The sequence below is a fragment of the Tachyglossus aculeatus genome, chromosome 10, assembly GCF_015852505.1.
Source record: "Tachyglossus aculeatus isolate mTacAcu1 chromosome 10, mTacAcu1.pri, whole genome shotgun sequence".
Classification (NCBI taxonomy): Eukaryota; Metazoa; Chordata; class Mammalia; order Monotremata; family Tachyglossidae; genus Tachyglossus; species Tachyglossus aculeatus.
The window spans coordinates 54,798,712-54,823,881 of NC_052075.1; the positions used below are offsets into that span (position 1 = coordinate 54,798,712).

The window sequence follows — 25,170 nt, forward strand, 5'->3', positions numbered from 1 at the left end:
CTCTGAGCCTCAGTGACCTCATCTGGAAAATGGGGGTGAAGACTGTGAGCCCCCCCGTGGGACAACCTAATCACCTTGTAACTCCTCAGCGCTTAGAACAGTGCTTGGCACGTAGTAAGCGCTTAATCAATACCATCATTATTATTGAGTAAGCGCTCAGTAAATATGGTGAATGACCGAATGACCTCCTTCCCTTCCCCACAGCACCTGTATGTATGTATATATGTTTGTACATATTTATTACTCTATTTTACCTGTCCATATCTATTCTATTTATTTTATTTTGTTAGTATGGTTTGGTTCCCTGTCTCCCCCTTTTAGACTGTGAGCCCGCTGTTGGGTAGGGGCTGTCTCTATGTGTTGCCGACTTGTACTTCCCAAGCGCTTAGTACAGTGCTCTGCACACAGTAAGCGCTCAATAAATACGATTGATGATGATGATGATGATGGATGGAGGCGAGGGGGCCACGTTTCTCTGTTCTCTCCCCCGACCTGCGTTTTGCTTTCCTCTCCTCCTCCGCAGGAAGCGGTGGGGCCCCCTCCGCGCCTGCCCCGTCCCCAGCCTGTGGTCATGGATCCCGGGGCCGGGCCTCCGCCTCCGCCCCTGCCTCAACCTCCCCTGACGACCACCGTCAACGAGCAGGTCAGGCCGCCCCGCATCCCGAGGGAGGGAGAGGGCGAGAGGGAGGGCAGGGGTCACTTCCCACCGGACCCCCCGCTCGCTCTCCGGTGATGATGATGCTGATGATGATGGCATTTGTTAAGCGCTTACTATGTGCAAAGCACTGTCCTAAAGCCCACTGTTGGGTAGGGACCGTCTCTATATGTTGCCAATTTGTACTTCCCAAGCGCTTAGTACAGTGCTGTGCACATAGTAAGCGCTCAATAAATACGATTGATGATGATGATGGGGGAGAGGTTACAAGGTGATCAAGTTGTCCCACGGGGGGCTCACGGTTTTAATCCCCGTTTCACAGACGAGGCAACTGAGGCCTAGAGAAGTGAAGTGACTTGCCCAAAGTCACCCAGCTGACGGTTGGCAGAGCCGGGATTTGAACCCATGATCTCTGACTCCAAAGCCCGGACTCTTTCCACCGAGCCACGCTGCTTCCCTTCGCTGTCCCCCCCACCATGAGGCCCTGTCATCATCATCATCATCAATCATCATCATCATCAATCGTGTTTATTGAGCGCTTACTGTGTGCAGAGCACTGGACTAAGCGCTTGGGAAGTACAAGTTGGTAACATATAGAGACAGTCCCTACCCAGCAGTGGGCTCACAGTCTAAAAATCGTATTTATTGAGCGCTTACTGTGTGCAGAGCACTGGACTAAGCGCTTGGGAGGTACAAGTTGGTAACATATAGAGACAGTCCCTACCCAGCAGTGGGCTCACAGTCTAAAAATCGTATTTATTGAGCGCTTACTGTGTGCAGAGCACTGGACTAAGCGCTTGGAAAGTACAAGTTGGTAACATATAGAGACAGTTCCTACCCAGCAGTGGGCTCACAGTCTAAAAATCGTATTTATTGAGCGCTTACTGTGTGCAGAGCACTGGACTAAGCGCTTGGGAAGTACAAGTTGGCTGTCCTCCCCGCCCCACCTCGAGACCTCCGTGGACAACCGTGGCGGGGCCGGTCCTGGGGCCCCAGGGCCCAGGGCCACCGTCCGTAGTGGGTGACCCCCTGGGAGCTGAGAGGACGCCCCTGGCCTTGGGTCCCCCCTCCCTCCATCCCTCAGAGGGCGGCTCCGGGCCACCCCGGGCCGCAGCCGCCCCGTCTCCCGGCCCTCGCCCTCGCAGGTCATCGTGATGTCCAGCCACGAGACCATCCGCGTGCTGGAGGTGGGAGTGGACGCGGCCCCGCCGGCGGAAGACCAAGGGAAGGGCCGAGCCAGCTCCTCCAGCGGCGGGCCCCCCGGGGACCCGGCCCCCTCGGCCCCTGCGGCCCCTGCGGCCCCCTCGCCCGGGGCGGCGGCAGGTAAGCGGCCCTCCTCGGCGGGATGACCGCCGCACCTTTCGGCCCCCTCTGACCCGCCCCGAGTCCCTCCCGCTCACCCTCGGTCTCCCCGACTCTGCTTGCCTCAACCAGGCTTTGCCTGATCCCTGCTCTCCCGGTCCTCTCCCCCTCCCGCCAAGTACTTTTAGACTATAAGCCCACTGTTGGGTAGGGACCGTCTCTATATGTTGCCAACTTGGACTTCCCAAGCGCTTAGTCCAGTGCTCTGCACACAGTAAGCGCTCAATAAATACGATTGATGATGATAATAATAATAATAATAATGATGGCATTTATTAAGCGCTTACTATGTGCAAAGCACTGTTCTAAGCGCTGGGGAGGTTACAAGGTGATCAGGTTGTCCCACGTGGGGCTCACAGTCTTAATCCCCATTTTACAGATGAGGTAACTGAGGCACAGAGAAGTTAAGTGACTTGCCCAAAGTCACACAGCTGACAATTGGTGGAGCCGGGGTTTGAACCCATGACCTGTGACTCCAAAGCCCGTGCTCTTTTCCACTGAGCCACGCTGCTTCTCATGATGATGATGCTCTGCACACAGTAAGCGCTCAATAAATACAATTGATTGATTGATTGATTGATTGATTGAGGGCTGGGCCGAGCAGGGAGCAGGGCCAGAGGAGGGGAGAACGGTGCCTGACACGTACTAAGTACCTAATAAATACCATTATTACTATTATTACCCAACAGGCCGGGCCGTGATGCCTCGGGGATCGGTCCACAGCTCCAGTCCGGTCCACTCATTCATTCCGTCGTATTCACCTTTTAGACTGTGAGCCCACTGTTAGTTGGTATATGTTGCCAACTTGGACTTCCCAAGCACTTAGTCCAGTGCTCTGCACACAATAAGCGCTCAATAAATACGATTGATTGATTGAGGGCCGGGCCGAGCAGGGAGCAGGGCCAGAGGAGGAGAGAACGGTGCTTGACACATAGTAAGTGCTTAATAAATACCATTATTACTATTATTACCCAACAGGCCGGGCCGAGTCCCGTGATGCCTCGGGGATCGGTCCACAGCTCCAGTCCGGTCCACTCATTCATTCCGTCGTATTCACCTTTTAGACTGTGAGCCCACTGTTGGTTGCTATTTGTTGCCAACTTGGACTTCCCAAGCGCTTAGTCCAGTGCTCTGCACACAATAAGCGCTCAATAAATACGATTGATTGATTGAGGGCCGGGCTGAGCAGGGAGGAGGGCCAGAGGAGGGGAGAACGGTGCTTGACACGTAGTAAGTGCCTAATAAATAGCGTTATTACTATTATTACCCAACAGGCCGGGCCGAATCCCGTGATGCCTCGGGGATCGGTCCACAGCTCCAGTCCGGTCCACTCATTCATTCCGTCGTATTCACCTTTTAGACTGTGAGCCCGCTGTTGGGTCGGGACCGTCTCTATATGTTGCCAACTTGGACTTCCCAAGCGCTTAGTCCAGTGCTCTGCACACAGTAAGCGCTCAATAAATCCGATTGATGATGATGATGATGCTCTGCACACAGTAAGCGCTCAGTAAATACGATTGATTGATTGATTGATTGAGGGCCGGGCCGAGCAGGGAGCAGGGCCAGAGGAGGGGAGAATGGTGCTTGACACGTACTAAGTGCCTAATAAATACCATTATTACTATTATTACCCAACAGGCTGGGCCGAGTCCCGTGATGCCTCGGGGATCGGTCCACAGCTCCAGTCCGGTCCACTCATTCATTCCGTCGTATTCACCTTTTAGACTGGGAGCCCATTGTTGGTTGGTATATGTTGCCAACTTGGACTTCCCAAGCGCTTAGTCCAGTGCTCTGCACACAGTAAGCGCTCAATAAATACCATTGATTGATTGATTCACCGAGCGCTTACTGTGTGCACAGCACTGAACTAAGCTCTTGGCAGAGGACCATTCGACAAGATAACGCCGCCCCTGCTCACGATGAGCTTACGGTCTAGAGGGGGAGACGGACATTAATAGGAATAAATAAATTGATTACAGAGAGGCACATAATTACAGATATCACCGGCCGATCATTAGCATGTTTAGAGAAGCAGCACGGCACAGTGGAAAGAGCACAGGCCTGGGATTCATAAGGCCATGGGTCCCGCTCCCGGCTCCGCCACTTCTCTGCTGGGTGACCTTGGCCGAGTCCCTTCGCTCCTCCGGGCCTCGGTGACCTCATCTGTAAAATGGGGATCGAGGCCGCGAGCCCCACGTGGGACAGGGCCTGCATCCAACTTATAGCTACCTCAGCGCTTAATACAGTGGGTTTTTTTTTTAATGGTATTTCTTAAGCACTTACTACGTCCCGGGCACCGGACGAAGCCCTGGGCTAGATACAGACTAATCAGGTTGGATTCAATCAATCAATCATATTTATTGAGCGCTTACTGTGTGCAGAGCACTGTACTAAGCGCTTGGGAAGTCCGAGTTGGCAACATATAGAGGCAGTCCCTACCCAACAGTGGGCTCACAGTCTAAAAGGGGGAGACGGAGAACTAAACCAAACATACTAACAAAATAAAATAAATAGAATAGATCCCTCGTCCCACGTGGGGTTGCATCCCACTTATATCTACCTCAGCGCTTAATACAGTGGGTTTTTTTTTTATGGTATTTCTTAAACACTTACTACGTCCCGGGCACAGGACGAAGCACTGGGCTAGATACAGACTAATCAGGCTGGATTCAATCCCTCGTCCCCCGTGGGGCTCACGGCCTTAATCCCCGTTTTACGGGGGATGTAAGCACTTTGAATACGTTTGGTTTTGTTCTCTGTCTCCCCCTTCTATCAATCAATCAATCAATCATATTTATTGAGCGCTTACTGTGTGCAGAGCACTGTACTAAGCGCTTGGGAAGTCCAAGTTGGCAACATATAGAGACAGTCCCTACCCGACAGTGGGCTCACAGTCTAAAAGGGGGAGACGGAGAACCAAACCAAACATACTAACAAAATAAAATAAATAGAATAGATCCCTCGTCCCACGTGGGGCTGCATCCAACTTATATCTACCTCAGCGCTTAATACAGTGGGGTTTTTTTTTAATGGTATTTCTTAAGCACTTACTACGTCCCGGGCACCGGACGACGCACTGGGCTAGATACAGACTAATCAGGCTGGATTCAATCCCTTGTCCCACATGGGGCTCGTGGCCTTAATCCCCATTTTATGGGGGATGTAAGCGCTTTGAATACGTTTGGTTTTGTTCTCTGTCTTCCCCTTCTATCAATCAATCAATCGTATTTATTGAGCGCTTACAGTGTGCAGAGCACTGTACTAAGCGCTTGGGAAGTCCAAGTTGGCAACATATAGAGACAGTCCCTACCCGACAGTGGGCTCACAGTCTAAAAGGGGGAGACGGAGAACCAAACCAAACATACTAACAAAATAAAATAAATAGAATAGATCCCTCGTCCCACGTGGGGCTGCATCCAACTTATATCTACCTCAGCGCTTAATACAGTGGGTTTTTTTTTTATGGTATTTGTTAAGCACTTACTACGTCCCGGGCACCGGACGAAGCACTGGGCTAGATACAGACTAATCAGGTTGGATTCAATCCCTTGTCCCACATGGGGCTCGCGGCCTTAATCCCCATTTTACGGGGGATGTAAGCGCTTTGAATACGTTTGGTTTTGTTCTCTGTCTCCCCCTTCTATCAATCAATCAATCAATCATATTTATTGAGCGCTTACTGTGTGCAGAGCACTGTACTAAGCGTTTGGGAAGTCCAAGTTGGCAACATCTAGAGACGGTCCCTACCCAACAGTGGGCTCACAGTCTAAAAGGGGGAGACGGAGAACAAAACCAAACATACTAACAAAATAAAATAAATAGAATAGATCCCTCGTCCCATGTGGGGCTGCATCCAACTTATATCTACCTCAGTGCTTAATACAGTGCGGTTGTTTTTTTATGGTGTTTCTTAAGCACTTACTATGTCCCGGGCACCGGACGAAGCACTGGGCTAGATACAGACTAATCAGGTTGGATTCAATCAATCAATCAATCAATCATATTTATTGAGCGCTTACTGTGTGCAGAGCACTGTACTAAGTGCTTGGGAAGTCCAAGTTGGCAACATCTAGAGACGGTCCCTACCCAACAGTGGGCTCGCAGTCTAAAAGGGGGTGACGGAGAACCAAACCAAACATACTAACAAAATAAAATAAATAGAATAGATCCCTCGTCCCACGTGGGGCTGCATCCAACTTATATCTACCTCAGCGCTTAATACAGTGGGGGTTTTTTTTAATGGTATTTCTTAAGCACTTACTACGTCCCGGGCACCGGACGATGCACTGGGCTAGATACAGACTAATCAGGCTGGATTCAATCCCTCATCCCACATGGGGCTCGCGGCCTTAATCCCCGTTTTACGGGGGATGTAAGCGCTTTGAATACGTTTGGTTTTGTTCTCTGTCTCCCCCTTCTATCAATCAATCAATCAGTCAATCAATCGTATTTATTGAGCACTTACTGTGTGCAGAACACTGTACTAAGCGCTTGGGAAGTCCAAGTTGGCAACATATAGAGGCGGTCCCTACCCAACAGTGGGCTCACAGTCTAAAAGGGGGAGACGGAGAACAAAACCAAACATACCAACAAAATAAAATAAATAGAATAGATCCCTCATCCCACGTGGGGCTGCATCCAACTTATATCTACCTCAGTGCTTAATACAGTGGGGTTTTTTTTTACGGTATTTGTTAAGCACTTACTACGTCCCGGGCACCGTACGAAGCACTGGGCTAGATACAGACTAATCAGGCTGGATTCAATCCCTCGTCCCACATGGGGCTCGCGGCCTTAATCCCCGTTTTACGGGGGATGTAATCAATCAATCAATCGTATTTATTGAGCGCTTACTGTGTGCAGAGCACTGTACCAAGCGCTTGGGAAGTACAAGTTGGAAACATATAGAGACAGTCATCATCATCATCAATCGTATTTATTGAGCGCTTACTGTGTGCAGAGCACTGGACTAAGCGCTTGGGAAGTACAAGTTGGCAACATCTAGAGACAGTCATCATCATCATCAATCGTATTTATTGAGCGCTTACTGTGTGCGGAGCACTGGACTAAGCGCTTGGGAAGTACAAGTTGGCAACATCTAGAGACAGTCATCATCATCATCAATCGTATTTATTGAGCGCTTACTGTGTGCAGAGCACTGGACTAAGCGCTTGGGAAGTACAAGTTGGCAACATCTAGAGACGGTCATCATCATCATCAATCGTATTTATTGAGCGCTTACTGTGTGCGGAGCACTGGACTAAGCGCTTGGGAAGTACAAGTTGGCAACATCTAGAGACAGTCATCGTCATCATCAATTGTATTTATTGTGCGCTTACTGTGTGCGGAGCACTGGACTAAGCGCTTGGGAAGTACAAGTTGGCAACATCTAGAGACAGTCATCGTCATCATCAATCGTATTTATTGAGCGCTTACTGTGTGCAGAACACTGGACTAAGCGCTTGGGAAGTACAAGTTGGCAACATCTAGAGACAGTCATCGTCATCATCAATCGTATTTATTGAGCGCTTACTGTGTGCGGAGCACTGGACTAAGCGCTTGGGAAGTACAAGTTGGCAACATCTAGAGACATCATCATCATCAATCGTATTTATTGAGCGCTTAATGTGTGCAGAGCACTGGACTAAGCGCTTGGGAAGTACAAGTTGGCAACATCTAGAGACAGTCATCATCATCATCAATCATATTTATTGAGCGCTTACTGTGTGCAGAGCACTGGACTAAGCGCTTGGGAAGTACAAGTTGGCAACATCTAGAGACAGTCATCGTCATCATCAATCGTATTTATTGAGCGCTTACTGTGTGCGGAGCACTGGACTAAGCGCTTGGGAAGTACAAGTTGGCAACATCTAGAGACAGTCATCATCATCATCAATCGTATTTATTGAGCGCTTACTGTGTGCAGAGCACTGGACTAAGCGCTTGGGAAGTACAAGTTGGCAACATCTAGAGACGGTCATCGTCATCATCAATCGTATTTATTGAGCGCTTACTGTGTGCAGAGCACTGGACTAAGCGCTTGGGAAGTACAAGTTGGCAACATCTAGAGACAGTCATCGTCATCATCAATCGTATTTATTGAGCGCTTACTGTGTGCGGAGCACTGGACTAAGCGCTTGGGAAGTACAAGTTGGCAACATCTAGAGACATCATCATCATCAATCGTATTTATTGAGCGCTTAATGTGTGCAGAGCACTGGACTAAGCGCTTGGGAAGTACAAGTTGGCAACATCTAGAGACAGTCATCATCATCATCAATCATATTTATTGAGCGCTTACTGTGTGCAGAGCACTGGACTAAGCGCTTGGGAAGTACAAGTTGGCAACATCTAGAGACATCATCATCATCAATCGTATTTATTGAGCGCTTAATGTGTGCAGAGCACTGGACTAAGCGCTTGGGAAGTACAAGTTGGCAACATCTAGAGACGGTCATCATCATCATCAATCATATTTATTGAGCGCTTACTGTGTGCAGAGCACTGGACTAAGCGTTTGGGAAGTACAAGTTGGCACCATCTAGAGACAGTCCCTGCCCAACAGCGGGCTCACAGTCTAAAAGCGCTTTGAATACGTTTTGTTTAGTTGTCTGTCTCCCCTTCTAGACCGTGAGCCCGCTGTTGGGTAGGGGCCGTCTCTAGATGTTGCCAGCTTGGACTTCCCAGGCGCTCAGTCCAGTGCTCCGCACACAGTAAGCGCTCCGTAAATACGATGGATTGATTTGGAGAGGACGATAGGAAGAGTTGGGAGGCGCGGTCCCTGCCCACAGTGAGCTTATAATGGTGATAGCGATAGGCCCCTCTGAATCTCCCGGCCTTTCCCCCGTCCGACTTGCTCACGGACCGACTGCTCCGTCTCCCCAGCGCTGTCGTCCCCCTGCGTCGTGAAGTCTCTGTCGGGGCTGGTGACCGGTCCCCTGCCCACCGCCGCTGCCACTTTCAGCCAAGCGCCGAGCCAACCCCAAGTCCCTCAGGCCCTGACCCCCCTGAACGTGCAAGCTGCCCCCCAGGTGAGGCCCGCGCGGGACCGGGGCGTTGGGGGGACGGGGGCATGGCGGGGCGGGGACGGTCGCGGGGAGGGGATGGGGTCTTGGAGCGTCGTCCCCAGCCCCGGAGGAGCGGCGGGGGAGCCCTGAGAGAGACGCCCCCCTCTCCCACCCGATGGCCCGCCACGAGGCTGGACTCTGAGTCCCTTCCCATCCCCGGGAAATCAGGCCCCGAGCCCAGAGCGCCCCAGGCCCAAGCGATAATAATAATAATAATGACGGTATTTGTTAAGCGCTTACTCTGTGCAAAGCACTGCTCAAAGCGCTGACAAGGTGATCAGGTTGTCCCACCTGGGGCTCTCAGTCTTCATCCCCGTTTTCCAGAGGAGGGAACTGAGGCCCAGAGAAGTTAACTGACTTGCCCAAAGTCACCCAGCCGACAAGTGGCGGAGCCGGGATTTGAACCCGTGACCTCTGACTCCAAATAATAATAATAATGATAGCATTTATTAAGCGCTTACTATGTGCAAAGCACTGTTCTAAGCGCTGGGAAGGCTACAGGGTGATCACGTTGTCCCACGGGGGGCTCACAGTTTTAACCCCCATTTTACAGATGAGGTAACTGAGGCCCAGAGAAGTGAGGTGACTTGCCCAAGGTCACCCAGCTGACAATTGGCGGAGCCGGGATTTGAACCCGGGACCTCTGACTCCAAAGCCCCGGCTCTTTCCACCGGGCCACGCTGATTCCCCGGGAGAGCCTAGTGGGCAGAGCTCCGCACCCGGGAGTCGGGGCCGTGATGCCACGGGGCCCGCGTCCTGCCCGCGTCCTTCCCGCGGGGCCCCCCCAGTTCCACCGGGTTTTCCCCAGAGGAGCGTGAATCCGATCCGGATTCACGTCCGGGCGGAGCCGGTGGTCGGTGCCAGGCCCAGTTAGTAATAATAATAATAACATTTGTTAAGTCCTTACCAGGCACTGTACTGATAATAATAATAATAATAATAATAATAATAATTTTAGACTGTGAGCCCACTGTTGGGTAGGGACTGTCTCTATATGTTGCCAATTTGTACTTCCCAAGCGCTTAGTCCAGTGCTCTGCACACAGTAAGCGCTCAATAAATATAATAATAATAATAATAACGTTGGCATTTGTTAAGCGCTTACTACGTGCAAAGCGCTGTTCTTGGTATGATTGATTGATATGAAAATATGATTGATGAATGACTCCCCACAGCACCTATGTATTTAGCTGTATGTATCCGTAATATATTGCTTTATCTGTTTGTATTAATGTCTGTCTCCCCCTCTAGACCGTGAGCTCGTTGTTGGGTAGGGACCGTCTCTATATGCTTCCAACTTGTACTTCCCAAGCGCTTAGTACAGTGCCCTGCACACAGTAAGCGCTCAATAAATACGATTGAATGAAGGAATGATAATAACATTTGTTAAGACCAGGCACTGTACTGAGCGCCGGGGCGGCTCCAAGCTAATCGGGTTGGACGCAGCCCCCCGTCCCACGTGGGGCTCGCCGCCTCAGTCCCCATTTTGCAGATGAGGTCACTGAGGCCCAGAGAAGCGAAGCGGCTTCTCGGGCCGGACCGGCAGCGATCAAGCAACGGATCGGCGGTATTTACTGAGCGCTTACTGTGGGCGGAGGACGGTACTAAGCGCTTGGGAGAGGAGAGCAGGACAGAGTGGGCAGACACGATCCATCCCTGCCCACGAGGAGCTTACGGTCTACGGGGAGGACTTCGCGGCCCAGTGACTTCTGGAGCAAGGGCCCGGCTTCATCCTGGTTGAGCAGGGGAGCTTTCTAGACCGAGATTAGGCGCTTAGTACAGTGCTCTGCACACAGTAAGCGCTCAATAAATACGATTGATTGAGATCTCGTTGTGAGCAGGGAGCGTGGCTGCTGGCTCTGTTAGAGCGCACCCTCCCAAGCGCTTAGTACAGTGCTCGTCACACAGTAGGCACTCAATAAATGCCGCAGCGTGGCTCAGCGGAAAGAGCCCGGGCTTGGGAGTCAGAGGCCGTGGGTTCTAATCCCGCCTCCGCCCCTTGGCAGCTGGGTGACTTTGGGCAAGTCACTTCACGTCTCCGGGCCTCAGTGACCTCATCTGAAAAATGGGGATTAAGACTGTGAGCCCCCCGTGGGACAACCTCACCTTATAACCTCCCCAGTGCTTAGAACAGTGCTTTGCACATAGTAAGCGCTTAATAAATACCCTTATTATTATTATTAATAATATTATTGTGGGTTCTAATCCCGGCCCCGCCATTTGTCAGCTGTGTGACTTTGGGCAAGTCACTGAACTTCCCTATGCCTCAGTTTCCGCATCTGTAAAATGGGGATGAAGACGGTGAGCCCCACGTGGGACAAACTTGATTACCTTGTATCCCCCCTCCAGCACTTAGAACAGTGCTTGACACATAGTAAGCGCTTAACAAATTCCAGCGCTTAGTGCTTTGCACATTCATTCATTCATTCAAAAGTATTTATTGAGCGCTGACTGTGTGCAGAGCACTGTACTAAGCACCTGGGAAGTACAAGTTGGCAGCATATAGAGACAGTCCTTACCGTAAGCGCTTAATAAATGCCTTTATTATTATTATTATTATTACCAACATTATTATTATTATTATTTATTGATTGGGGATTTCTGGGCAGGGGGGAGCAAAGCCCCTTTGGAAGCTGCCATAATGCTTTCTGGCGACCGGAGGGCTCTGCAGCTCCCCTCCTGCGCCTTTATTCCATTCAATCGCACTTATTGAGTGCCTACTGGGGTGCAAAGCACTGTACTAAGCGCTTGGGAGAGGACAGCACAACAATAAAAAGCCCCATTCCCTGCCCACAACGAGCTGACAGTCTTACGTCAGTCGGCCAGTCAAGCGATCGTGTTTATTGAGAATGTAGGGTGTGCAGAGCACTGGATGATGGTGGCATTTGTTAAGCGCTTACACAGTTAATAATAATGATTGTGGTATTTTTTAGGCACTTACTATGTGCAAAGCACTGTACTAAGCGCTTGGGAGAGGACAACTTCCCTGCCTACAATGAGCTGAGAGTCTTACGTCAGTCGGCCAGTCGGGTGATCGTGTTTATTGAGCACGTACGGTGTGCAGAGCACTGGATGATGATGGTATTTGTTAAGCGCTTACACAGTTAATAATAATGATTGTGGTATTTGTTAAGTGCTTACTATGTGCAAAGCACTGTACTAAGTGCTTGGGAGCAGACAACACAACAATAAGCAGCCCTATTCCTTGCCCACAACGAGCTGACAGTCTTATATCAGTCGGCCAGTCGGGCGATCGTGTTTATTGAGCATGTAGGGTGTGCAGAGCACTGGATGATGGTGGCATTTGTTAAGCGCTTACACAGTTAATAATAATGATTGTGGTATTTGTTAAGCGCTTACTATGTGCAAAGCAATGTACTAAGCGCTTGGGAGAGGACAACACAACAATAAACAGCCCCATTCCCTGCCCACAACGAGCTGACAGTCTTACGTCAGTCGGCCAGTCGGGCGATCGTGTTTATTGAGCAGGTACGGTGTGCAGAGCACTGGATGATGACGGTATTTGTTAAGTGCTTACACAGTTAATAATAATGATTGTGGTATTTGTTAAGCACTTACTATGTGCAAAGCACTGTACTAAGCGCTTGGGAGAGGACAACACAACAATAAACAGCCCCATTCCCTGCCCACAATGAGCTGACCGTCTTACGTCAGTCGGCCAGTCGGGCGATCGTGTTTATTGAGCACATAGGGTGTGCAGAGCACTGGATGATGGTGGCATTTGTTAAGCGCTTACACAGTTAATAATAATGATTGTGATATTTTTTAGGCGCTTACTATGTGCAAAGCACTGTACTAAGCGCTGGGGAGAGGACAACTTCCCTGCCCACAACGAGCTGAGAGTCTTACGTCAGTCGGCCAGTCGGGCGATCGTGTTTATTGAGCACATACGGTGTGCAGAGCACTGGATGATGGTGGTATTTGTTAAGTGCTTACACCGTTAATAATAATGATTGTGGTATTTGTTAAGCGCTTACTATGTGCAAATCACTGTACTAAGCGCTTGGGAGCAGACAACACAACAATAAGCAGCCCTATTCCCTGCCCACAACGAGCTGACAGTCTTATGTCAGTCGGCCAGTCAGGCGATCGTGTTTATTGAGCACGTACAGTGTGCAGAGCACTGGATGATGATGGTATTTGTTAAGCGCTTACACAGTTAATAATAACGATTGTGGTATTTGTTAAGCGCTTACTATGTGCAAAGCACTGTACTAAGCGCTTGGGAGAGGACAACACAACAATAAACAGCCCCATTCCCTGCCCACAACCAGCTGACAGTCTTACGTCAGTCGGCCAGTCGGGCGATCGTGTTTATTGAGCAGGTACGGTGTGCAGAGCACTGGATGATGACGGTATTTGTTAAGCGCTTACACAGTTAATAATAATGATTGTGGTATTTGTTAAGCGCTTACTATGTGCAAAGCACTGTACTAAGCGCTTGGGAGAGGACAACACAACAATAAACAGCCCCATTCCCTGCCCACAACGAGCTGACAGTCTTACGTCAGTCGGCCAGTCGGGCGATCGTGTTTATTGAGCACGTACGGTGTGCAGAGCACTGGATGATGACAGTATCTGTTAAGCGCTTACTCTGTTAATAATAATAATAATAATGGTGTTTGTTCATTCATTCATTCAATCGTATTTACTGAGCGCTTACTGTGTGCAGAGCACTGTACTAAGCGCTTGGGAAGTCCAAGTTGGCAACATATAGAGATGGTCCCTACCCAACAGTGGGCTCACAATCTAGAAGGGGGAGACGGACAACAAAATTATGATCAGGTTGTCCCCACGTGGGGCTAGAGAAGCAGTGTGGCTAAGTAGAAAGAGCCCAGGCTTGGGAGTCAGAGGTCATGGGTTCTAATCCTGCCCCCGCCACTTGTCAGCTGGGTGACTTTGAGCAGGTGACTTCACTTCTCTGGCCCTCAGTTGCCTCATCTATAAAATGGGGATTAAGACTTTGAGCCCCGCGTGGGACAACCTGATTACCTTGTATCTACCCCAGTGCTTAGAACAGTGCTTGGCACATAGTAAACGCTTAACAAATACCACCATCATTATTATTAATCATTCATTCATTCCTTCAATTGTATTTATTGAGCGCTTACTGGGTGCAGAGCACTGTACTAAGTACTTGGGAAGTCCAAGTTGGCAACATCTAGAGACGGTCCCTACCCAACAGCGGGCTCACACTCTAGAAGGGGGAGACAGACGACAGAACAAAACATATCAACCAAATAACTAGAATAAATATGTACAAGTCCCCATTTTACAGGTGAGGGAACTGAAGCACAGAGAAGGAAAGCGACTTGCCCAAGGTCACACGGCCGATAAGTGGTGGAGCCGGGATTAGAACTCACGACCTCTGATTCCCAAGCCGGGGCGTATATCCCTGAGCCATTCTAAGTGCTTGGTAAAGTGGGGATTAAGACCATGAGCCCCCCGTGGGACAACCTGATCACCTTGTTCTAGTGCTTAGAACAGTGCTTTGCACAAAGTAAGCGCTTAACAAATGCCATCATTATTAATATTATTATTATTATTATTATTATTATCCCCCACAGCGTTTAGAACAGTGCTTTGCACTGGAGAAGAGGAAATGAGGGCTTAGTCAGGGAAGGCCTCTTGGAGGAGGTGTGATTTTAATAAGGCTTTGAGCTAGGGGTCTCGTTTCCCTCTTAGGCGTGAGGAGAATCGGGCTCACCAAGATATTTTTATTTATTTAAAAGTCCTCCCCGTCCCCCAATTCTTTCAGTCGTATTTATTGAGGGCTTACTGTGTGCAGAGCACTGTACTAAGCGCTCGGGAAGTCCAAGAGAGACGGTCCCTACCCAACAGCGGGCTCACAGTCTAGAAGGGGGAGACAGACGCCAAAACAAATTAACAAATTCAAATAAATATGTACAAGTCCCCATTTTACAGGTGAGGGAACTGAAGCCCAGAGAAGGGAAGCGACTTGCCCAAGGTCACACAGCCGATAAGTGGCGGAGCCGGGATTAGAACTCACGACCTCTGATTCCCAAGCCGGGGCGCGTGTCCCTGAGCCATTCTAAGCGCTTGGTAAAGTGGGGATTAAGACCGTGAGCCCCATGTGGGACAACCTGATCACCTTGTTCCGGCGCTTAGAACAGTGCTTGGCACATAGTAAGCGCTTAACAAATGACATCATCATCATTATTATTATTATTATTATCCCCTGCAGCATTTAGAACAGTGTTTTGCACTGGAGAAGAGGAAATGAGGGCTTAGTCAGGGAAGGCCTCTTGGAGGAGGTGTGATTTTAACAAGGCTTTGAGCTAGGGGTCTCGTTTCCCTCTTAGGCGTGAGGAGAATCGGGCTCACCAAGATATTTTTATTTATTTAAAAGCCCTCCCCGTCCCCCAGTTCATTCAATCATATTTATTGAGCGCTTACTGTGTGCAGAGCACTGTACTAAGCGCTCGGGAAGTCCAAGAGAGACGGTCCCTACCCAACAGCGGGCTCACAGTCTAGAAGGGGGAGACAGACGCCAAAACAAATTAACAAAATCAAATAAATATGTACAAGTCCCCATTTTACAGGTGAGGGAACTGAAGCCCAGAGAAGGGAAGCGACTTGCCCAAGGTCACACAGCCGATAAGTGGCGGAGCCGGGATTAGAACTCACGACCTCTGATTCCCAAGCCGGGGCGCGTGTCCCTGAGCCATTCTAAGTGCTTGGTAAAATGGGGATTAAAATTGGAGCCCCACGTGGGACAACCTGATCACCTTGTTCCAGCGCTCAGAACAGTGCTTTGCACATAGTAAGTGCTTTACAAATGCCGTCATTATTATTATTATTATCCCCCGCAGCGTTTAGAACAGTGCTTTGCACTGGAGAAGAGGAAATGAGGGCTTAGTCAAGGAAGCCCTCTTGGAGGAGGTGTGATTTTAATAAGGCTTCGAGCTAGGGGTCTCGTTTCCCTCTTGGGCGTGAGGAGAATCTACTATGTGCTTTGCACATAGTAAGCGCTTAATAAATGCTATCATAAAAAATCAGGCTCACCAAGATATTTTTATTTATTTAAAAGTCCTCCCCGTCCCCCAGTCAGACCAAGGCCCTCAGCCCGGTTTTCCCCCGAGCCCCTCCATTTCCCAAGATTTTTCGGGATCCTCAGGACACCCCGCCCCACAACGCTTCCCCTCCCCTTCCCATAAAGAGAAGCAGCGCGGCTCAGTGGTAAGAGCGCGGGCTTGGGAGTGAGGATGTGGGTTCGAATCTCGCCTCCGCCACTTGTCTGCTGTGTGACCTTGGGCAAGTCACCTCACTTCTCTGGGCCTCGGTTCCCCCATAAATGGGGATTAAGTGGGACAACCCGATTACCCTGTCTCTATCCCAGTGCTTAGAACAGTGCTTGGCACATAGTAAGCGCTTACCAGATACCATCACTATTATTATAAAGGTCAGGGGTGCCCCCACCCCAGACTGTAAGTTCTGTAAAATGGGGATTAAGTGGGACAACCCGATTACTCCGTCTCCAGCGCTTAGAACAGTGCTTGGCACATAGTAAGTGCTTAACAGATACCATCACTATTATTATAAATGTCAGGGGTGCCCCCACCCCAGACTGTAAGCTCTGTAAAATGGGGATTAAGTGGGACAACCCGATTATCCCATCTCCAGTGCTTAGAACAGTGCTTGGCACATAGCGCTTATCAGATACCATCACTATTATTATAAAGGTCAGGGGTGCCCCCACCCCAATCAATCAATCAATCAATCAATCAATCAGTCAATCACCCCAGACTGTAAACTCTGTAAAATGGGGATTAAGTGGGACAACCCGATTACCCCGTCTCTACCCCAGCGCTTAGAACAGTGCTTGGCACATATAGTAAGCGCTTACCAGATACCATCACTATTATTATAGAGGTCAGGGGTGCCCCCACCCCAGACTGTAAGCTCTGTAAAATGGGGATTAAGTGGGACAACCCGATTACCCGTCTCCAGCGCTTAGAACAGTGCTTGGCACATAGTAAGCGCTTATCAGATACCATCACTATTATTATAAAGGTCAGGGGTGCCCCCACCCCAATCAATCAATCAATCAATCACCCCAGACTGTAAGCTCTGTAAAATGGGGATTAAGTGGGACAACCCGATTACCCCGTCTCTACCCCAGCGCTTAGAACAGTGCTTGGCACATATAGTAAGCGCTTAACAGATACCATCACTATTATTATAAAGGTCAGGGGTGCCCCCACCCCAGACTGTAAGCTCTGTAAAATGGGGATTAAGTGGGACAACCCGATTACCCCGTCTCCAGCGCTTAGAACAGTGCTTGGCACATAGTAAGCGCTTACCAGATACCATCACCATTATTATAAAGGTCAGGGGTGCCCCCACCCCAGACTGTAAACTCTGTAAAATGGGGATTAAGTGGGACAACCTGATTAACCCATCTCCAGTGCTTAGAACAGTGCTTGGCACATATACTAAGCGCTTAACAGATACCATCACTATTATTATAAAGGTCAGGGGTGCCCCCACCCCAGACTGTAAACTCTGTAAAATGGAGATTAAGTGGGACAACCCGATTACCCTGTCTCTACCCCAGCACTTAGAACAGTGCTTGGCACATATAGTAAGCACTTAATAGATACCATCGCTATTATTAAAAGGTCAGGGGTGCCCCCATCCCAGACTGTAAACTCTGCAAAATGGGGATTAAGTGGGACAACCTGATTAACCCATCTCCAGCGCTTAGAACAGTGCTTGGCACATAGTAAGCGCTTAACAGATACCATCTCTATTATTATAAAGGTCAGGGGTGCCCCCACCCCAGACTGTAAGCTCTGTAAAATGGAGATTAAGTGGGACAACCCGATTACCCTGTCTCTACCCCAGCGCTTAGAACAGTGCTTGGCACATATAGTAAGTGCTTAATAGATACCATTGCTATTATTAAAAGGTCAGGGGTGCCCCATCCCAGACTGTAAACTCTGCAAAATGGGGATTAAGTGGGACAACCCGATTACCCCGTCTCTACCGCAGCGCTTAGAACAGTGCTTGGCACATGTAGTAAACGCTTAACACTTTTAGACTGTGAGCCCAGTGTTGGGTAGGGACTGTCTCTATATGTTGCCAATTTGTACTTCCCAAGCGCTTAGTACAGTGCTCTGCACATAGTAAGCGCTCAATAAATACGATTGATTGATTGATTACCAGATACCATCACTATTATTATAAAGGTCAGGGGTGCCCCCACCCCAGACTGTAAGCTCTGCAAAATGGGGATTAAGTGGGACAACCCGATTACCCCGTCTCTACCCCAGCGTTTAGAACAGTGCTTGGCACATAGTAAGCGCTTACCAGATACCATCGCTATTATTATAAAGGTCAGGGGTGCCCCCACCCCAGACTGTAAGCTCTGCAAAATGGGGATTAAGTGGGACAACCCGATTACCCCGTCTCTACCCCAGCGCTTAGAACAGTGCTTGGCACATATAGTAAGCGCTTAACAGATACCATCACTATTATTATAAAGGTCAGGGGTGCCCCCACCCCAGACCGTAAGCTCACTGTGGCGCAGGGAACGTGTCCGTTTGCTGTCGCATCACACTCTCCCAAGCGCTCAGTATCTGCACCCAGTAAGCGCTCAGTAACTACGATCGAGTGAATGAATGAATGACTGAAGGGCCTCTGGGCGTCGCGTTGATTTTTTTTTTCCTTTTTCTTTTTTTCTCTTTTTTTTTTTTTTTTTTTTTTTTTGAAATCTCGTTTGCTCTTGCAGGTCTTGACTCAGGAAAACTTAGCCACGGTTCTGACGGGAGTTATGGTTCCGGCAGGGGCAGTCACTCAACCTCTTCTTATCCCCATCAGTGTTGCAGGTCAAGTGGCCAATCAGCAGGGGCTGGCCGTGTGGACAATCCCCACCGCAACCGTGGCTGCCCTGCCGGGACTGACGGCCGCGTCCCCCACCGCGGGGATTTTCAAACCGCCTTTAGCCGGGCTGCAAGGTAACGGTTCCCCGTCCCGCGTCCCGGGTCCCCAGCCCCGTTGCCCCCCGACCGGAGTCCGGGGGAGACCACCCCGTCCTCTCCCCGCCGCCCCGGAGAGCGCGTCGGCCTGCCCGGGCGACGGGCCGTCCTCGAAGGCCCGGCCGCCCCGTCTGAGCGTCTTCCGGACGACGGCGTGGACATCCAGTACTAGGCCCAACCGTCGGTTCTGGGTCCGGATGCGGCCTGGGTTTGGGGGGCTTCTAGAGGAAGGGTCGCCCGGGCCGGCCACGCTCGCGGCCGGAGGGACGCCCTCCCGGCCGTCGCCGCTCGGAAGGCCCTCGACGTTTGAGAGTCGCCGTCTCTGCCTTCCTCGTAGCTGCCGCCATTCTGAACACGGCCCTCCCGGGGCCGGTGCAGGCCGTGGCCCCGGCCCCCGCGGCCCCCCAGGCCTCCCCGGCCGTGCAGGCCCGGCCCGCGGCCCAGCCCCAGACGCTGTTCCAGCCCCCGCCGCCCTCCGTCCTGCCGCAGCCCGCCGCTCCCAAGCCGGCGGACGTCCCCACGCACATCACCGTCCAGCCGGCCGGGTTCGCGTTCAACCCGGGAATCGTAAGCGGCCTTCCCTTCCCGACCGCCGGCCGCCCGCTCCCCGCGCCCCGGGGGACTCGGGATCTGCTCTGAGAGGCTTGACGGGACGTCACCCTCGGGATCCGTCGATCGACCGATCGATGCTATTTATCGAGCGTTTACTGCGTGCGGAGCACTGGACTGAGCCCTTGGGACGGTAACGGTCGGGAGACGCGTTCCCCGCCCACGGTGAGCCACGGCGGTCCTGGCGGGAAGCCTGCCGGGCCACCGAAATCACCGCCCGCCCCGGAGGGGCTGTGGGATGGGGCCTTCAGCACGTCAGGAGGGGCCATTAGGAAGCAGCGTGGCTCAGTGGAAAGAGCTCGGGCTTAGGAGTCGGAGGACGTGGGTTCCAATCCCGGCTCTGCCAATTGTCAGCTGGGCGACTTTGGGCAAGCCGCTTAACCTCTCTGGCACGTCAGGCGGGGACATTAAGAAGCAGCGTGGCTCAGTGGAAAGAGCTCGGGCTTAGGAGTCGGAGGACGTGGGTTCGAATCCCGGCTCTGCCAATTGTCAGCTGGGCGACTTTGGGCAAGTCACTTAACCTCTCTGTGCCTCAGTTCCCTCGTCTGTAAAATGGGGATGAGGACTGAGCCCCACGTGGGACAACCTGATCACCTTGTATCCCCCCCAGCGCTTAGGACGGTGCTTTGCGTATAGTAAGTGCTTAACAAATCATCATCATCATCAATCGTATTGATTGAGCGCTTACTATGCGCAGAGCGCTGGACTAAGCGCTTGGGAAGTACAAATTGGCAACATACAGAGACAGTCCCCACCCAACAGTGGGCTCACAGTCTAAAAGGGGGAGACAGAGAACAAAACCAAACATACTGACAAAATAAAATAAATAGAATAGATATGTACAAATAAATTAAATAAATAGAGTAAAAAAATATGCACAAGCATATATACATATATACAGGTGCTGTGGGGAAGGGAGGGAGGTAAGATGGGGGGATGGAGAGGGGGACGAGGGGGGAGGACAAATACCATCATTATTATTATTAAGCGCTTAGTACAGTGCTAAGCGCTTAGTGCAGTGCTCCGCACACGGTAAGCGCTCAATAAATACGATTGATGATGGTGATTAATCAACGTTCCCGTCTTATCCTCGGTCCCCAAGATGCGTCACTGCCCTGGAGACCCCCTGCGACTCTCCCTGACCCCAGGGAGGGCCCCCCCCCGGCCGGCTCGGTCTTCCTCACCCGCCCTCCTTCTGTTTCCCCTCCCCTCGTCGCTTTATTCCCTCTCCCCTCACAGATCGGTGCCGCCTCCCTGGGGGGTCAGACCCAGATCCTGGGCTCGCTGACCACCACGCCAGTCATCGCCAACGCCATCCCCAGCGTGCAAGGCATCACGGGGCAGATCCTCACCAACACGCAGGGCCAGGCAAGTGCCCGGCGTAGCGAGACAAACCCGGTGGCCGGTATCGGGGTCAGACTAATGATACTAATAATAATAATGGCATTTATTAAGCGCTTACTATGTGTTCTGAGCGCTGGGGAGGTTACAAGGTGATCAGGTTGTCCCACTGGGGGCTCACAGGCTTCATCCCCTTTTGACAGAGGAGGGAACTGAGGCCCAAAGAAGTGAAGTGGCCTGCCCAAAGTCACACAGTTGACACTTGGCGTGGCCGGTATCGGGGTCAGACTAACGATAATAATAATAATAATGGCATTTATTAAGCGCTTACTATGTGTTCTGAGCGCTGGGGAGGTTACAAGGTGATCAGGTTGTCCCACGGGGGGCTCACAGTCTTCATCCCCTTTTGACAGAGGAGGGAACTGAGGCCCAGAGAAGTGAAGTGGCCTGCCCAAAGTCACACAGTTGCCACTTGGCGTGGCCGGTATCGGGGTCAGACTAATGATAATAATAATAATAATAATGGCATTTATTAAGCGCTTACTATGTGTTCTGAGCGCTGGGGAGGTTACAAGGTGATCAGGTTGTCCCACTGGGGGCTCACAGTCTTCATCCCCTTTTGACAGAGGAGGGAACTGAGGCCCAAAGAAGTGAAGTGGCCTGCCCAAAGTCACACAGTTGACACTTGGCATGGCCGGTATCGGGGTCAGACTAATGATAATAATAATAATAATGGCATTTATTAAGCGCTTACTATGTGTTCTGAGCGCTGGGGAGGTTACAAGGTGATCAGGTTGTCCCACTGGGGGCTCACAGTCTTCATCCCCTTTTGACAGAGGAGGGAACTGAGGCCCAGAGAAGTGAAGTGGCCTGCCCAAAGTCACACAGTTGCCACTTGGCGTGGCCGGTATCGGGGTCAAACTAATGATAATAATAATAATAATGGCATTTATTAAGCGCTTACTATGTGCAAAGCACTGTTCTGAGCGCTGGGGAGGTTACAAGGTGATCAGGTTGTCCCACGGGGGGCTCACAGTCTTCATCCCCTTGTGACAGAGGAGGGAACTGAGGCCCAGAGACGTTGAGTGGCTTGCCCAAAGTCACACAGTTGACACTTGGCGGAGCCGGGATTTGAACCCATGACCTCTGACTCCAAAGCCCGGGCTCTTTCCACTGAGCCACGTTGCTGAGCCGCACTACCTCCGCCCGGGGGGCCCATGGGAGGGGCGACGGGGGACTGGTGGGATCCCGTGTCTCCCCCTTTTAGACTGTGAGCCCACCGTTGGGTAGGGACCGCCTCTCTATGTTGCCAATTTGGACTTCCCAAGCGCTCAGTCCAGTGCTCTGCACATAGTAAGCGCTCGATAAATACGATTGACGATGATCCCGTGGGACGTCCCGGGGTTGGGGTGGAGCGGGGGGTTCGGTTCCGTCCCGCAGTGGAAAAGAACGGGAAATATAGCCCGGCTGGAAGGCCGGATTCCCCGAGGAGGACCAGGCCGCCCGTCCCGTGGGTCGCCCGCGGGAAATCGAGGCAGGGGAAGCGGCCTGCCCTGAGCCCCCCACCTCCCTTCCCCAGGTGATCGGGACCCTCCCGTGGGTGGTGAACTCGGCCAGCATCGCCACGGCGACCCCGGCTCCCAACCTGCAGGTGCAGGCGGTCACCCCCCAGCTGCTACTCAACGCGCAGGGCCAGGTGATCGCCACCCTGGCCAGCAGCCCCCTCCCGCCCACCGCCGTCCGGAAGCCCAGCACCCCGGAGCCCCCGGTCAAGAGCGAGGTGAGCGGGAGTGGGGGGCACCCGGGGATGGCTGGTGTGGCCCCTCAAACTCTAGGCGGGCCGGGAGACGCCTCTCCCCTCGCCCGGACCCAGCATCCTGTCCCATTCGCCCGGCACCGGTCACCCGAGGGGCAGCGCGGCTCAGTGGAAATCAATCAATCAATCAATCGATCGATCGTATTTATTGAGCGCTTACTATGTGCAGAGCACTGGACTGAGCGCCTGGGAAGTACGGACTGGCAACACACAGAGACAGTCCCTACCCAACGGTGGGCTCACAGTCTGAAAGGGGGAGACGGAGAACAGAACCAGACGTACCAACAAAATAAAATAAATGGGATAGAAATGTAGAAGTAAAATAAATAAATAAATAAATAAATAAATAAATAGAATAAATAAATAAATAGAATGAATAGATAAATAAATAGAATAAATAAATAGAATAAATAAATAAATAAATAGAATAAATAAATAGATAAATAAAATAAATAAATGGAAAGAGCCCGGGCTTTGGAGTCAGAGGTCACGGGTTCCAGTCCCGGCTCCGCCAATTGTCAGCTGGGTGACTTGGGCAAGTCACTTCACTTCTCTATGCCTCAGTTCCCTCATCTGTAAAATGGGGATTAAGTCTGTGAGCCCCACGTGGGACAACCTAATCGCCTTGTATCCCCCCAGCGCTTAGAACAGTGCTTTGCACATAGTAAGCGCTTAGTAAATGCCATCATCATCATCATCATCATCACCCAGAGACCAGGCCGGACCATTTTACACAGAGGACCCACCCCCTCATCCCCCAACCCTCACCCCCTGGGCCCAGAGACCATGCCTGTCTGTCATTTGTCTCTGTTATTTGGGGATGACGCCAGCCCCAGTCAATCAGGACATTTATTAAGCACTTTTTAAAAAAAAAATGATATTTATTAAGCGCTTACTATGTGTCAAACGCCCTTTCTAAGCACTGGGGTATAAGCTAATCAGGCTGGACACAGTCCTTGCCCCACACAGGATTCGCAGCCGGAGCGAGAACGGGGATTGAATCCCCATTTTGCGAATAGGGGAACTGAGGCAGAGAAGCCGCGTGGCTCCGTGGAGAGAGCACAGGCGTCAGAGGTCATGGGTTCAAATCCCGGCTCCACCAACTGCCGGCTGGGTGACTTTGGGCAAGTCACTTCACTTCTCTGGGCCTCAGTGACCTCATCTGGAAAATGGGGATTAAAACTGTGAGCCCCCCGTGGGGCAACCTGATCACCTTGTAACCTCCCCAGCGCTTTGAACGGTGCTTTGCACATAGTAAGCGCTTAATACCATCATTATTATTATTATTATAAAAGCGAAGCGACTTGCCCAAAGTCACACGGCAAGCAAGTGGCGGAACCAGGACCACGATTAGAACCCAGATCCTCTGGCTCCCGGGCCCGTTGTTTCCAGGCCACGCTGCTTCCCGCCGCTCTTTTCCCCGGGAGAGTAAGACACAATAGTCACAAATTTGGGACAGATGGGCCGGCCCCCACCACCGGCTCTCCCTAGACGGGCCAAGTTCAGTCGTATCTATTGAGCGCTTACTGTGTGCAGAGCACTGTACTAAGCACTTGGGAGAAGACAGTACGACAATAAACAGACACATTCCCTGTCCACAACGAGCTTAGAGTCTAGAGGGGGAGACGGACGTTAATAAGAAATAAAGAAATGACGGATCTGGACCCGAGTGGTGTGGGGCTGGGAGGGGGGATGAATGAAGGGAGCAAGTCAATCAATCAATCAATCAATCGTATTTATTGAGCGCTTACTGTGTGCAGAGCACTGTACTAAGCGCTTGGGGAGTACAAGTTGGCAACATATAGAGACAGTCCCTACCCAACAGTGGGCGACAGGGTGGCGCAGAAGGGAGTGGGAGAAGAGGAAAGGAGGGCACAGTCAGGGAATAATAATAATGATAATGATGGTATTTGTTAAGCGCTTACTATGTGCAAAGCACTGTTCTAAGCGCTGAGGTGATCAGGTTGTCCCACGTGGGGCTCACAGTCTTCATCCCCATTTGTCAGATGAGGGAACTGAGGCCCAGAGAAGTGAAGTGACTCACCCAAAGTCACCCGGCTGACAGTTGGCGGAGCCGGGATTTGAACCCCTGACCTCTGACTCCAAAGCCCAGGCTCTTTCCACTGAGCCACGCTGCTTCTGGAAGGCCTCTGGGAGGAGAGGGGCCTTTAGTAAGGCTTTGAAGGGGTGGGGGGAGAGTCGTGTGTCCCGATCCCGGGGCTCCGCTCCCGACCCCCGAACTAGCCATCGACTCTGGAAATTGGGGGACCCGGGAGGTGATGGCCGCCCTCTGCCCTAG

General features: G+C 51.2%; 1 protein-coding gene across 1 annotated transcript in view; it reads left to right on the plus strand.

Annotated features, from left to right (window-relative positions):
* Nucleotides 1-504: 504 nt before the first annotated feature.
* Nucleotides 505-25,170, plus strand: part of POU6F1 (POU class 6 homeobox 1) — a 36,985-nt gene continuing 12,319 nt past the window's right edge. Inside the window, 7 exon segments of the mRNA XM_038752857.1 lie at nucleotides 505-643; nucleotides 1,801-1,954; nucleotides 8,888-9,048; nucleotides 18,859-19,084; nucleotides 19,443-19,672; nucleotides 20,954-21,082; nucleotides 22,635-22,835. Of these exon segments, the coding sequence (XP_038608785.1) occupies nucleotides 572-643; nucleotides 1,801-1,954; nucleotides 8,888-9,048; nucleotides 18,859-19,084; nucleotides 19,443-19,672; nucleotides 20,954-21,082; nucleotides 22,635-22,835 (1,173 nt within the window). The 5' untranslated portion in view covers nucleotides 505-571.